At 39.0% G+C, this 16,517-nt stretch overlaps 1 protein-coding gene across 1 annotated transcript in view; it reads left to right on the top strand.

Annotated features, from left to right (window-relative positions):
- The first annotated feature begins 11,069 nt into the window (after window positions 1-11,069).
- CDK15 (cyclin dependent kinase 15) overlaps window positions 11,070-16,517 on the top strand; it is an 87,423-nt gene continuing 81,975 nt past the window's right edge. The window contains exons 1-3 of the mRNA XM_043910630.1: window positions 11,070-11,192; window positions 11,948-12,097; window positions 12,299-12,393. Coding sequence (XP_043766565.1) covers window positions 11,070-11,192; window positions 11,948-12,097; window positions 12,299-12,393 — 368 coding nt within the window. The remainder of the gene's footprint in view (window positions 11,193-11,947; window positions 12,098-12,298; window positions 12,394-16,517) is intronic.

Genomic DNA, 16,517 nt, shown 5'->3' with positions numbered 1-16,517 from the left:
GGGAACCCTCTTACACTGTTGGTGGGAATGCAAACTAGTACAGCCGCTATGGAGAACAGTGTGGAGATTTCTTACAAAACTGGAAATAGAACTGCCATATGACCCAGCAATCCCACTTCTGGGCATACACACTGAGGAAACCAGAATTGAAAAAGACACGTGCACCCCAATGTTCATCACAGCACTGTTTATAATAGCCAGGACATGGAAGCAACCTAGATGCCCATCAGCAGACAAATGGATAAGGAAGCTATGGTACATATACACTATGGAATATTACTCAGCCATTAAAAAGAATTCATTTGAACCAGTTCTAATGAGATGGATGAAACTGGAGCCCCATTATACAGAGTGAAGTAAGCCAGAAAGAAAAACACCAATACAGTATACTAACGCATATATATGAAATTAAAAAGATGGTAACAATAACCCTATATGCAAAACAGAAAAAGAGACACAGATGTACAGAACAGACTTTTGGACTCTGTGGGAGAAGGCAAGGGTGGGATGTTTTGAGAGAACAGCATCAAAACAGGTATATTATCAAGGGTGAAACAGATCACCAGCCCAGGTTGGATGCATGAGACAAGTGCTCGGGGCTGGTGCACTGGGAAGACCCAGAGGGATGGGGTGGGGAGGGAGGTGGGAGGGGGCATCGGGATGGGGAATACATGTAAATCCATGGCTGATTCATGTCAATGTATGGCAAAAGCCACTACAATATTGTAAAGTAATTAGCCTCCAACTAATAAAAATAAATGGGAAAAAAGGTAAGAAAAAAAAAGAAGTTGTGGAGTTCTAGAATGGGAAGCAGCACCCCTGCCAGCCATATTGGAGCCTGGGCAACAGGAAAAACCTGCACTCTTATACAAACATGAATCAAAATATCCTCCCATATCTTATAATCAATTGGAAAAAGTTAATAAAGCCCTATAGTTTGGAAAAACATAGATAGATGATGGATAGATAGATGAATGATAGGTATAAAATCTTGCATTGCCAATCTCTTGCATATCCCTGTCAATCAAACCTCATAAACCCACCCAACCTGTTGGGGCTCCTGTTGGAGCCAAATATGGTGTACTCCATCCTAGTAACTGCTAGGCTTATGCATGTAATAAAGGCAGTTGGAAGATTAAGAAAAGCTTATGAACTAACTGGGTGAGGAAAAGAAATAATTTTTTTAAAGAAGGATGTGTACCCTATTAATACTATGCATGAAATAGTAATGAGAACTACTGTTTAGCTCAAGGAACCCTACTCAGTGCTCTGTGGTGACCTTAATGGGAAGGAAATCCAAAAAAAGAGGAAACATATGTGTGTGTATAACTGATTCACTCTACTATACAGTAGAAACTAACCAATATTGTAAAGTAACTGTACTCCAATAAAAATAATTAATTAAGAAGATTTCTAAGCCTACAGCAAAAACAAAAAGGATGTGTGTAAATTTGAGAGAGATTACGAAAGTGGAATCACCTTGGCTGTGAAATGACGAAGTCCAAAGAAAATTGAGGTGAGTGTGTGGTGGAGGAGAGATTGGGGTTGGGGAGGGGCATTCTCTTGAGGAAAAAAGTTTGGAGGGAAGAAAAGTTCTTTTAACCTGTTTTCCATCCTGGCCACCTAGTGGTGCTGTTGGAACAGGGCTGGTTGCTTTCCAGAAAGAAGGACTAGAGGGGATCAGGCATCCTGGGATGGATGCAGGGAGAGGAGGTCTCAGACTCCGCCACGGAGTTTGTGGGCATCAGAAATTGACCACTCAGGTTTCTGTAAGTTGTGTTTATCTGTATTTACAGAATCATAACATACACATATTTTAAAGCGATAGTAAATTGCAGGAGAGGGTTTCAAGCATTTCTAAAACTACTAATTTTAGTACTGTGGAGGGTGCTGTGCTTCAGCATGAAAAATGATGGGTTGTAAGGCTAGACCATTTTATTCTGACAGAGCAAGAAACTTTAGGGCAGTGTTAAAGACGGTTACGAGAACATTTTAATCCATTTCACAGACATTAACAGTGATGAGCTATATAAAATTACCATTATTATTTAATCAGCAGCATGAGCACTTCTGTAGTGGACTAGTTGTTCTGGTGGTACACTGACATTGTGAGGGGCTACTGGGAGGAGCTGCAGAAGGCTGTGGAGGCTACAGGAGGAAGACATCTCGGGCTCTGCTTTCAAGGGTGCGTGTTTCCTGTCAGAGGGGAAGTTCTTTCACGTGGTTTAGGGTACCCTTCTGGATACCAGGAAGCATAATTCCCTCCATGTACAAGAGAACAGTGTGATGAGTTGATGGACCCCCTGAGTGTCAGGGAAAAGATGTCCATACCACCTGGGTGCTTACTGTGTGGAGAGGTAATTAAGAGCGTGGATCCTAGAATCAATACCAGTGTGTTTAAATTCTAATTCTGACACTTATACTCTAAGAAATTTTGGGAAATTCTCAGTTTTCTCATCTAAAATTTGGAGAATAAATATCTTTGTCACAGAATTAAATGAGATAATGTATATGAAGTGCTTGGTCAGAACAAATTTTTTAAAAATTGTAGCCATATTTAGCCACTGGGAATCTTCCCAACCCAGGGATCAAACCAGGATCTCCTGCTTTGCAGGCATATTCCTTACCAACTGAGCCACCAGGGAAGCCTGTACTAGGTGGCAATGCCTAATAAAAAATGGAGACCAAGAGCAGATGTGGAAAGTCTTTGCTGTGACAGTATCTCCCAGCTCTTAATTTAGATCAAGAAGGAAAATAGTCAAGTAGATTTAAAATATGGACATCAGAGCTGTGCTTTTTTTATTTAAATCCTGGTTCCATCACAAGCTGAAATCAAGATCGCTGGGAGAAATATCAACAACCTCAGATATGCAGATGACACCACCCTTATGGCAGAAAGTGAAGAGGAACTAAAGAGCCCTCTTGATGAAAGTCAAAGAGGAGAGTGAAAAAGTTGGCTTAAAACTCAACATTCAGAAAACTAAGATGATGGCATCTGGTCCCATCACTTCATGGCAAATAGATGGGGAAACAGTGTAAACTGTGACAGATTTTATTTTGGGGGACTGCAAAATCACTGCAGATGGTGACTGCAGCCATGAAATTAAAAGACGCTTGCTCCTTGGAGGAAAAGCTATAACCAACCTAGACAGCATATTAAAAAGCAGAGACGTTACTTTACCAACAAATGTCCATCTAGTCAAAGCTATGGTGTTTTCAGTAGTCATGTAGCTATGTGAGAGGTGGACTTAAAGAAAGCTGAGCACTTTTGATGTTTTTGAACTGTGGAGAAGACCCTTGAGAGTCCCTTGGACTGCAAGGAGATCAAACCAGTCCATCCTAAAGGAAATCAGTCCTGAATATTCATTGGAAGGACTGATACTGAAGCTGAAACCCCAATACTTTGGCCACCTGATGCGAAGAACTGACCCACTGAAAAGACCCTGATGCTGGGAAAGATTGAAGATGGGATGAGAAGGGGATGACAGAGGACAAGATGTTTGGATGGCATCACCGACTCAATGAACTTGAGTTTGAGCTAGCTCCAGGAGTTGGTGTCGCACAGGGCAGCCTGGCATGCTGTAGTCCATGGGGTTGTAAAGAGTTGGACACGACTGAGTGACTGAACTGAACTCAACCATCTTCTCTTGTGCGGCCTTGGTTAAATTGTTTAATACTTTTGACTACAGGATTGTTATGAGTAAATACAAGTAAACCATGTGTCTGCCTTATTATTGTCATTTTGTGCCCTTCCCTTTAGCCTGAAGACTTAGACTAAATATATGAACAGTTGCCTCTTCATGGAACCTGATTATGGCATGAATACAGATCTACTGTTTATAAAAAGAATGTGAAATCACTCCTCTTAAAAATTATAATATTGTTGGTGTCCCCCATTTCATTTGGCACTAAATTATCAGTTCAAGTCATTTCTGGAATTTTCCCTTAATAAATCAAGACTCAAGAAATCAAAATAAGCAATCATAACAAATTCAAATTTGTTATGCATTAGTTACATATAACAGGGAAACAGGGAAGCATCTAATCTCTAGAAGCAGGATTTTAGTTTTTGCTCATACTGGAAATAGTATCTTTCTACTTTCCCTTCATCTACAAATATCCCAAGGATTCGTGCAGTTTTTTATAAAGGATCCTCTTTAGGTATACCTCTTTAGGTAGCCCACCAGGCTCCTCTGTCAGTGGGATTCTCCAGGCAAGAATACTGGAGTGGGTTGCCATTCTCCTCTCCAGGGGATCTTCCCCACCCAGGGACTGAATCTGGGTCTCCTGTATTGCAGGAAGATTCTTTAACATCTGAGCCACCAGGAAAGCCCCTTAGGTAAAAAGTTCAGTGTAACTTGGTAGTTTCACAAGCTAAGCCATTCTGTCACAGGAATACCTTACAATTAGATTTTTTTTTTCCTACTTGTGAAATGTCTCTTAACCTGTCATTGCTTTCAGGTGGTTTTAGAATATGGGTCTGCACATATGGAATTGCTCAGCATTCTTCAGTGTTCTATCTGTAGCTCACCGTTTTGATCCACAACAGGGAAAGCTAGGATGTGAGGAGAGCCTGAATGTGAGGCAGAGTCCAATAGTGTCAGAGTCAGGAGCACAGAACAGAATTTAAGTCTAGAAAACTGTAACTGGGGCATTGTGCATTACTGAGCTGAAATTCCTGAGCTTCAAAGTCGTCTTCTTAAATCAGTGAGAACTTGTGAAATTTGGAAAATGGCCATCTTGCTCCACAAACTTCCTCATGAATTCATCAGTTTTAAAATTTACTCTTTCTTGAAGAAAGTAGAAATAAAATGTAACACTGGGGTTTACACCATCAGCTTCCTTATGAAAACCGAGCATGAGGAAACAAACAACACTCTAATAGGCAATGACAGTATGATGTAATTACAGATCACAGATGCACGTGAAGGTGCAAAGGAGACCCAGATGCCACGCGCTTGCAGTTCTGCCTGTTGTCAGCAGACAGCACTCTCAGCATGTGGAAGTGTCAGGTCAAAGAACTCCAGGAAGAACTAAGGCAAGAGATTCCAGAATGGTACTCTAGCTTGTACTGGGACCGAAGATGATGTCACATGCCTCCTGATAACAAACTAGAGTCACTTACCTATTACTGATTTATTCTACATATAATAACTAATTTAAATATGTGTGTGCACAGTCGCTCAGTCGTACCTGACTCTTTTTGACCCCATGGACTGTAGCCCACCAGGATTTTCTGTCCATGGAATTTTCCAGACAAGAATGCTGGAGTGGGTTGCCATTTCCTGCTCCAGGGGATCGTCCCAAACCCAGGGATCAAACCTGAGTTTCTTGCATCTCCTGCATTGGCAGACGGATTCTTTACCACTTCGCCACGTGGGAAGCCAGTTTAAATGCAGGCCTAAGAATTAATAATGAGGCCAAACAGAGAGATTTTGTGCTCTTTATGCAAATACAATTATCAGTGTGTCCTCATTAAATAAAATCTGGTGAATTTAGTATTCTTTGAGCTGCTTTTTAGATATTTTCTACTATTTGTAGTTTAGTAGTCTTGGGAAGGGTACCTCCCTCTTGGCTCAGTAGTAAAGAAGCCACCTGCCAATACAGGAGACTCAAGTTGAGTTCCTGGATAGAGAAGATCCCCTGGAGAAGGAAATGGCAACCCATTCCAGTATTCTTGCCTGGGAAATCCCAGAAGATTTCCTGGTGAGGAGCCTGGTGAGCTACAGTCCATAGGGTCACAAAGAGTTGGAAACAACTTAGTGACTAAACCCAAACCTAATCTTGGGAAAGTTAATTAAACTCTCTAAGATTCAGTTCCCTCATGATTAAGTGAAGATACTACTGGTACCTACTCATTGTCACGGAGTTGGAGGATCAGCCTGGAGTCTGGCATACAGTGAGCCCTGACATGGTAACTGTTGCCATTTCTATTACTACTCTACTTTTACCTAAAGCCTCCCCCTAGCCCCCACCTTGTTGAAAATAGGCAGGAATATAAGGAAATAAATAAATAATCAAAATGCATGCATTTCATGCGAATGTATTTTCAAAACTGTTATTCTTTTTCTGTCTTGTTTAGAAAATTGTTAAACACACAGAAATGAACCTCCCTATAGCCATCACTCAGCTTAACCAATGATCAACATTTTTACCAATTTGGGGTATTTTATCCCCAACATTATTTTTATGAAATATTTCAAAGCAGCGAAATTAAATCATTCTACCTGCAAATACTTGAGTATTCATCTTTAACCATATAATTGTTTTAAAAACATAATCATCATGCAACACTGAAAATGAATTCTTAATGTCATCTAATACCATATTTACATATCCATATTTGTCTCAGAAATGTCATTTTACAGTTGTTAATGGGTTGGGAAGTGGGGGGAATGGGAAAATGTTGGTCAAAGGGTACAAAGTTTCAGATATGCAGGATAAATACATTCTGGAGCTCTAATGTACAGCAGGGTGACTATAGTTAACAACAGTGCATTGTATACTTGAAATTTGCTATGAGTAGACCTTAATTGTTCTCACTCAAAAGTTGTGAAGGGATTGATATGTTAATTAGCTTGTTTCTGGTAGACATTTTGCAAAGTATACATATATCAAAACATCACCTTGTACATCTTAATTACATGCAAATTTTTTGTCAATTATACCTCAGTAAAGCTGGAGGGAAAATCTGTTTTACAGTTAATTTAGTTTTTAAAAAGAAACTGTTTTACAGTTAGTTTATTCAAATCAGGATCCAAATAAGGTCTACATATTGCATTAGTTTGTCCTGTCTCTTGACTTTTTCTTTTTTTGCCATTGCTGCTTTAAGAGAAATCAGGTTTACTGACATTTCTGATTTAAGGATTTGTTTCCTTGTGGCATTATGTAACTTTTCTGTTCTCTGTGTTTCTTGCAATCTGGTTTTAGATGTAGATATTTTATTGGCTTCAGGTTAAATTTTTTTTCCTTAGTCAAAAATACATTACAAGTGATGCTGTGCAATTTCTGTTGTATCATCACATCAGGAGGCACATAATGTCTGGATGTCCCAAATTTAGTGGAGCTAAGATTGATCTGAGGACACAGACGGTGTCTACCTGACCCTTCATTGCAGAATTCCTTATCAATCTTTCACCTAGGGATTGCCCTGGTGGTCCATTGTCTAAGACTCCATGCTCCCAAAGCAGGAGGTCCTGGTCAGGGAAGTGAATCCCACATGCCACAACTAAGAGCTTGCATAGCACAACTAAAGATCCTGCATGCTGCAGCAAAGATCGAAAATCCTGAGTGCACAACTAAGACCTGGTGTGGCCGAACAAACATTATAAAAAAATCTTTCACCTAACCGTTTTAACATCCATTAATGATAGCTGCTTTGAAGTATTATCGCATTGCTGCTGCTGCTGCTGCTGCGTCACATCAGTCGTGTCCAACTCTGTGTGACCCCATGACTGCAGCCTACCAGGCTCCTCTGCCCATGGGATTCTCCAGGCAAGAATACTGGAGTGGGTTGCCATTTCCTTCTCCAATGCATGAAAGTGAAAAGTGAAAGTGAAGTTGCTCAGTTGTGTCCAATTCTTTGCGACCCCATGACTGCAGCCTACCAGGCTCCTCTGCCCATGGGATTTTCCAGGCAAGAGTACTAGAGTGGGTTGCCATTGCCTTCTCCATTATTGCATTTGGGACTGCATAATAGTGAATTTCTTACTTCTGTCATTTCTTCTGGATTTATTAGTTGGAATTCTTCCATGAAGAAGAATTTCCCCCCGTTAACTACTTGATAACCCTGGAAAAATAATCTGTATAGAAGAGATAAAGAAAGTACTTGATTTTCCCCTTTATTTCTCAATATCCTGAGTAATGAATTGCTGCACTAGAAACCTTCAAGTGGTCCTTTTTACTTCAAATAACTATAAAGTTATGGGTTTTATGTATTTACTGTGTGCCAATCCTTTGTAGCCATTATTCTTTTTTGGTTTTCAAATCGTCCCCTCTTAAACCAAATGAGACTCTTTCAGGTTGGCTCCTATGTCCTTTTTGCCGTGACTTCATTGACTTAAGATTAGCCTTTGATGAATTTCTTGATAACTTTCTAGATTTCACGCTCCAGATATTCAGCCACCACTCCTCCATGGATCTTTGGTTCTTTTTAATAGAAAATAGTATTTAGAGATCACAAATCGAGCACCAGCAGTGCTCATTGCTATTGAGTTGTCATTGTATCTATATCTTTTTGGTTGAGAGAGGCTATTTTTTAAGAGAAAAAAATCATAATCAAATTCAAAACATTTATACCAATATTTCCAAATCAAATTGAAGATTACATAATTTTTATTTGATATCTTCAATCTGATGTTTATTTTCTCTTAAGCTGAAAAGTTTGGTTTCTAATGACATTAAATAATCACTTACATGTTTAATCCTGAAATACACCAGTAACAATTTTAAAATAGTAACAGTAATATTGCAACTATTAGTAAAACTTACTATACTTTATTTCCCCACAAGTCTTTGCCACAAAAGGTAACACACAAAAGCATTTTCCACTTAACAATTTATTTTGATGATCACTGCATTTCATTACATAGAGACTTTTTAAATTATAGCTGCATTCCATTTGACCTATGTGGATTATTTTAAATTTTTCTGACACAGACTTCATATTATTTCTCATGTTAATATCTGTTGAATGTTTATGATAATCTACATATTCTAGAAATGTTATAATTAGACCAAAATTCCTAATAATCTGGCTAAATGAAATAAAGATAGAATGCAATATTATTAGAAAAAGTACAAACACTCAACTAAACACAGCTGGTTAAATACACACCAATTGAGAGAGAAAAAAGGACTCCAAAATCGTAGGTGGGGGAATCTAGCCTGAAACCTATCATTTTACTGCTAATTTAAAAAATGGCTTCCATTTGTCAACATGGATTCTCTGCAAACAGAACCTCAAGCAAAAGCTTATATACAAACACTTAATTTTGATGGGGAGGGGTCACGTGCAATCCCAGGGAAGTGGAAATGAGAGGGGAAGGAAGTGAAGCAGGGAAGGGAGAGCATAAATGGGACGTGTTTCTGAGCTGGCTTCCGCTCTACAAGGAACACCGCTGGTTTCATCGTGGAAGTCCCTGCATGGGGCGTCCTGTGTTCCTTGATTCTGTCACCTGGCCCTTGCAGAGTTGCCAGAGAAGCCAGAGGCTCTGTTGGTCCATTCAGACTGGTGACCAGACACAGGGGTTCCTCCTTGGCAGCTTCTTGATGGGGACCTCTCTGGACCACGAGGTGGGAGAGTGGCCATGCTTCAAGACAGCAGGGTGGGTTTCTGCCACTAAGGAGCCAACCAGACGCTGTGGTAGGTCCGACCCGCCTGGAGTGGCACATGAACTGGGTCTGATTCATAATTTTAAATGAAATCATCCAAGTTTTCTATCTATATTCAGAAGTCTTTGGTACAAAAATAATTTATGAGACAGAGCTAGAAAGCATCTTAACGCATCTAACATTTTTTTCCTTGACTTTAAACAAGACCATAAATTATTTTATCTTTTAAAATTGTAAAGGGTATTTCACAATTTCCCTCAGTAGCCCTTTCCAGTTTCTAAACATACCATTTTAAACCTTAAAAAAACCTGACTATTCTAGTTTAGCAACTTGAGACTTTAGTGGATTAACCCCTAGGCTAATAAAAATACTAATCTTTTAAAAATTCTAAAGCTTATGATAATTAGAGGGTGATAAAGGATAACTTTCTCAAATTTTGTCTGGGATATAACTTTTGTATAACAAAATTCATGATTTTTTAGGAAGAAATCAGAATTTCTGATAAAATTATTAAGTATTATAAGTGAATTATGTTAGATTCTAAACATTTTGAGAAACTAGCTTCTTTCACTATGTGTTGATTATCACGCAAAGGTTTAATCACTTAACCAAAGGTTCTTTTCTCTGTATTAGTGTAACCAGTCTGCTTTTGTTATTGTTTTCATCTCTAATTTGAGTGACTTGTTGGCTTGACCTGTTCTAGGTCTCTTGTGGCATTTTTGAAATAAAGCCTCACACATGCTGATAATTAAATTATCTGAATAATTACAATAATTATAATTATTCTTGTAAGATTCAGATATCAAATATATGTAAATATTGTTGTGATAAAAGAGATGACTCCTATTTTCTCCTCAATGATCATGTGTGTATGTGCATGTGTCTTATTTTCCATCCTACTCTAATTAGCACGCTATAGTGGCAATGACCTTTAGGATTCTATGAGAGAAAAAAGTTCTGTTCAAAGACTGCAAACTAGCTTGAGATCGTGCCCTGACATGTCACCATATTAATATATTGATAGTAAATGTTAATTACACTTATGTGGACAGAAGGAGGCCGGGAGAGGGAAGGAGAGAGGGAGAGAAAATATTTCTTGCAAACTCCTGTCTCTCCACCATGGGATAACATTGTTAAGAACATCACAGGTGCTCACTAGATAGTTTTTGAATCCGTGAATGAATGGGTACCCCTCTGGGATTATTAGTTACACTGTTACTTGAAGGCAAAGAGATGAATAGATATGTTCAGCTCTCTTGCCTTCCTAGGGTTCTGTGGTTTCTTTGACCACTAAAAGTTGGTTAGGTTTATTCTGAAGTCTTAAAAACAAAATACCTTCACATAAAAGGCAGGGAAAAAATACTCCTCAACATGTCCAGGAAAGTCTAATAAATACTTTCAGTAACATGGAGAAGCAATGCAAACTCATTAAAAAGGTGTATACCAGTGGCACTAACTTGTGGCTGGAAGAACTTGAGTTGTGTCCAAGTCTATTCTATCCAACATTAGCTGTCTTGGAGTCCCTTGTGCACCTATGAATGCAGGCGGCTGCCTTTCTGAGATACACTCTCTTGCACTGATCAAGAAAAACTGCTGAAGTCATGAGGCTGCTCCAGACAGAGCTCTTATGCGAGTCACATGAAAGCTCCCCCGCTGCTGACCTCTGGTGAACAAGGGCAGGGGAGACAGAGGGAGAGAGGTTCAAGCGCCGGTGTTCTCCTTGGACCTAGAAGATTATGGGTCAAGAGCTGTGTGCAAAGGCTCTGCAGCCTGGATGCAGCTGCCATCGCTGTTGGGAGGGAGGCAACGCACCCAGCTGTCAGAGGAGTGCGCCTGTGACGACGGAGGCTGCAATCGAGGTATTCCTATCCCAGGAGCATCTTCCTCTATTGATAAACAGAGTCCAGAGGCTCCCTTTCTGTAGCAGGGTCTGATTTTCCTGCACTAGAACTAAGGCAATAAAAAGAAAATTCTATTAAAGTCACAAAGAATGTGTGGCTGTTGCTATCAAATTCGGGGATTCTCTTTTAAGCCAAAAGGGAAAAATAACCCTAGAGCTGTGTGCATGCACATGTGCATGCTCATGTGTTTCATGCTTTGGGCTGCATGAAACTCGCTTGCCTTGCAGTCAAGAAAGTTATTCTCTTTAAATCTCTAAAGTATTAAATTAGTGAGCTGAACCTCAAAAAACAAGCTGCACTATTTGGTATCCTGTGGATTAAAATTTTCAGTAATTAGCTCATGGCTATCAGCAATGCTGTACAAGAAAGTTATTCCCCTAAAGAGATAAATTAAAGGGACAAGAAAAAGAAAAGTCTAGGTTTAACAGAAAAATTGGAACCCATCCATCAGAGAAATTTAGGTTAACCTAAGTGTTTAAAGACAGATTTTTAGGTAAAGAAAGAATGTTGTGTTTTAGCAGTTGATATCATTATGGGTTTTTTTGTTTGTTTTTTCAAAGGAACTGATGTTCAAGAAAGGTACATTTTGGAGGTGTAGGAAGCTTAGAAAAGATTTGAAGAGTTAACACAGGCAAATTAAGAAAAAGTGGTTTAAGCTAGCCATTGTCTTGACTTTGCATAAATTTTATTCCTGCACTTTCCTTTTTCTCTAGCTAACAGACCTAAAAGAAGCATCATATTCCATGACTTCATTTCACCCCAGGGGACTTCAGGCTGTGCATGCCCGGAAGTTCAAGAGTAAAAGGCCGAGGAGTAACAGCGATTCTTTACAGGAAGAAGATCTGAGGCAAGGTTTTCAGTGGGTGAGTGAGCAGCTGAGGTTGATCAAGAGGAATTTAATGTGTGCTTGTCTAGGAAGGCTGGTCCTTTTTTCCAAGACAATTACTGAGCAGACCTTCCCAAGCACATTCTGCAATGCTGTCTAATTTCTCTGGGGGGAATAGTCAGCACTAAAAAAATGCTCTTTTCTTTCCCACTCCTCACTCCTCATTCCCCTTATGCAGAGGAAGAGCCTCCCCTTTGGGGCAGCTTCATCTTACTTGAACTTGGAGAAGCTGGGTGAAGGTTCTTATGCTACAGTTTACAAAGGGATTAGCAGGTAAGTGACTCATTAGCTTGGAAAGAGTTTAGAGATGAGGATCTCACCCCCAGGATTTTACATTATGAAGCCAGCTGACACATGGCAGTAATTCAGGACCTATACAAGACCCCACTGTCAATAGGGAAAGACAATGACTGAAGTAGCCTTGAAAGAAGACAAACTTTCCTTGCCCCAATTAAAATCAGCCCACTAAGATGTTTATCAGCCTTTCCTCCTTTTGATTCAATTCAAATTAAATTTTCTCAACTACTGACCATCACTTGGTGGGGAGTACAGTGGGTAAGGTGTCACATATCCTTCCTGAAACACGACAACGGTTTCACTAACACCCTTGAGTTTGCTCCTTCCTTCTTCTACTTTGCCTTTTTAGAAGATACTGAAGTTGGTTTCTACAAAGTAAGACCTAATATGCAAAGATTGATTTATCCTGGGTTTTCTACACTTGCAAATTACACAAAAATGGCTGGAGAATAAAAAAGACTATTAATCCAGAAAGCGGATACCCATTTTGGTTAATAAAAACTGTGTTAAACATATTTGAGAGAGTCATGAACTTCACTGCTTTTTCAAGGTGGGATAGTCAAGAAGGTCTGATTTCTTTAATTTATGTTACTGCAGTGGAGAAAAATAATGGCTCAAAGTGGTTAAATGTTAATTTTTAAAAATTTAATATAAATACTACAAAACTAAGTATTTATTATATATCTTAATATTTGTGGTATTGTTTTTACTTGTTAAAGGGGAGTTTGGAGGAGATGCCATTTTAGATATATTATGTAGAAACAAGATTTAACTCACTTCCATAGACTATCGTAGGAACTAAGAATATAAAAAATTTCCTTCAAAAGATTCATCCTAGTAATAGAATGAAAAATACACTAGAAATATGTACTCTGTCCAAGTTCACAGAGATGTATGTAACCGTATATTAATTGCGGCAAGATTTATAATAGAAGGGGTGAAAACCTGGTTACCAATATCCATTAATGGAGGACTGGCTAAATTATTACTATATAGTGAAATAGTATGCAAACATCTAGAGTATAAGATAGACATATATGAAGAAAAGCAAGTTACAGAACAATATATGATCTCATTTAGGAAAAAAAGCACTGTTCATGTATAAATTTGTACGTGCTTAGAGGAATCTGGAAAAATCTAAAAGGAACTATTGAAAAGTAGCTAGTTTTAGTTGTTGAAACTGGAATGGAGAAAGATCACTCAAACTTTTCACTGTATTTCTTACCATAAAAGCATTATATTCATAATTTAAAAACAAATTAAAACATATCATAAAGATAGATGTCAAGAAAGCATTTTATAAATTCAACATCAATTACTAGTTTTTAAACTCTAAACAAAATAGGAATAGAATGATAATTACTCATTACGATGTAGAGTAATTTCAGATCAACAACTTATACACTTTTTCTTTGTTCAATACTAGTGACATCACCATTAAGTTAGAGATAGGGCAAGACTGCTCATCATTTTCTATTGTTAAAGATTATCAGAAGCATTCTAGCCAATGCAACAAGGAAAAAAGACTGAATATAATTTTTATGGATTATAGAATTGTCTACTTAAAAAACCCCAAGAGAATCATCTAAGAAACTTGAAATAGTGAGATAGAACAACTAGGTCATCAGTTATAAAAATAAAAATATACTTATTAATAATTGTCTTATGTATTAGCAATAACCATTTAATGGAAAATGTTGTAGGGGAAATTATTCTTAAAATAACAATAAAAAGTCATTAGTATTAAAAAATGATCAGGATTTATATATAAGATTTACTAAAGGACATAAAAGACTTGAAAAAGCCAGAAAGGCATTCATTCTACTCGTATTTATTAAGCACTTACCATGTTGTTGCTGTGGTTTAGTCACTGAGTCGTGTTCATTTCTTTTGCAACTTCGTAGACTGTAGCCTGTCAGGCTCCTCTGTCCATGGGATTACCCAGGCAAGAATACTGGAGTGGGTTGCCATTTCCTTCTCCAGAGAATCTTCCTGACCCAGGGACTGAACCAGCATCTCCTGCATTGGCAGGGTGGATTCTTTACCATGAGCTACCAGGGAAGCCCTACTTACTATGTGCCAGGCACTAATTTAGCCAATAAGGATTCACTGGAGGAAAAAAGTGATAAGTATGGACTGTATGTTCTAGTGGTGATAAGAGAGGCAATAAACAAACTCTTTGACCAAGTTTGTCAAAGGGTGAAAATGTTGGAAAAGAATAAAACAGGGAAGAGGAATAGGGAGTGCCGGCATGGGGTGGTGAATTACTATTTTAAACAGAGTGATGAGAGGCGGGCTCACTGAGAAGGGAATACTTGAATGGAGATTCTGACAAAGGTGAGGCATCAACTGCGTGGGTGTGTAGTGGAAGAGGACCTCAGGCAGAGGGAACAGCAAGCAGCAAACCCCTGAGGCCGGAGCATGCCTGGCATTGGAGGCAGTGGGTGGAAATACTTGAAGGTAGGAGGAGTTGCAGATACAGTAGGGCCATTGTGTAGGGTCTTGTAGATCATTCCAGGGACTCTGTAAGGATATTTAGATTAAAAAATCTAGTAATACAAAGATGTTAATGATTCTGTAATCTAGAGTTTTAATATATTCTAAATATGTTCAATACCTCAGATATGCACTTTCTACCCTTATGGCAGAAAGTGAAGAGGAACTAAAAAGCCTCTGGATGAAACTGAAAGAGGAGAGTGAAAAAGTTGGCTTAAAGCTTAACATTCAGAAAACTAAGATCATGGCATCCAGTCCCATCACCTAATGGGAAATAGATGGAGAGATAGTGGAAACAGTGTCAGACTTTATTTTTGGGGGCTCCAAGGTCACTGCGGATGGTGACTGCAGCCATGAAATTAAAAGACGCTTACTCCTGGGAAGGGAAGTTATGACCAACCTAGATAGCATATTAAAAAACAGAGACAAAAAAAAAAAAAAAAAAACAGAGACATTACTTTGCCAACAAAGGTCCATCTAGTCAAGGCTATGGTTTTTCCAGTGGTCATGTATGGATGTGAGAGTTGGACTGTGAAGAAAGCTGAGTACCAAAAAATTGATGCTTTTGAACTATGGTGTTGGAGAAGACTCGAGAGTCCCTTGGACTGCAAGGAGATCCAACCAGTCCATCCTAAAGGAGATAAGTCCTGGGTGTTCATTGGAAGGACTGATGCTGAAGCTGAAACCGCAATACTTTGGCCACCTCATGCGAAGAGTTGACTCATTGGAAAAGACCCTGATGCTGGGAGGGATTGGGGGCCGGAGGAGAAGGGGATGACAGAGGATGAGATGGCTGGATGGCATCACCAACTCGATGGACATGAGTTTGAGTAAACTCCGGGAGTTTGTGATGGACAGGGAGGCTTGGCGGGCTGCGATTCATGGGGTCGCAAAGAGTCAGACACGACTGAGCGACTGAACTGAACTGAACTGAACTGAAATATGTTCAAACACTACAATAATTAAAATAGTGTAGCATGAGTATAAGAAAAGACAGATCAAAGAAATATGATTTGGAAAGCCCCAAAGAGTCACAAATCCAAGTATTAGTAAGATCTAATATACAATCACTGTTCATGGGGTTCTCATGATTGCTGGGAGAAATATCAATAACCTCAGATACACAGGTGACACCACCTTATGGCAGAAAGCAAAGAGGAACTAAAGAGCTTCTTGATGAAAGTGAAAGAGGAGAGTGAAAAAGTTGGCTTAAAACTCAACGTGCAGAAAATTAAGATCACAGCATCTGGCCCCATCACTTCATGGCAAATAGATGGGAAACAATGGAAACAATGACAGACTTTATTTTGGGGGGCTCCAAAATCACTGCAGATGGTGACTGCAGCCATGTAATTTAAAAGATGCTTGCTCCTTGGAAGAAAAGCTATGACAAATCTAGACAGCATATTAAAAAGCAGACACTACTTTGCCAACAAAGGTCTGTCTAGTGAAAGCTATGGTTTTTACAGTAGTCATGTATGGATGTCAGAGTTGGACTATAAAGAAAGGTGAGTGCCAAAGAATTAATGCTTTTGAACTGTAATGTTGGAGAAGACCCTTGAGAGCCCCTTAGACTGCAGGGAGATCCAACCAGTCCATCCTAA

Source organism: Cervus elaphus, chromosome 8 (genome assembly GCF_910594005.1).
Source record: "Cervus elaphus chromosome 8, mCerEla1.1, whole genome shotgun sequence".
Classification (NCBI taxonomy): domain Eukaryota; kingdom Metazoa; phylum Chordata; class Mammalia; order Artiodactyla; family Cervidae; genus Cervus; species Cervus elaphus.
This window is presented reverse-complemented; position numbering and strand designations above follow the sequence as displayed.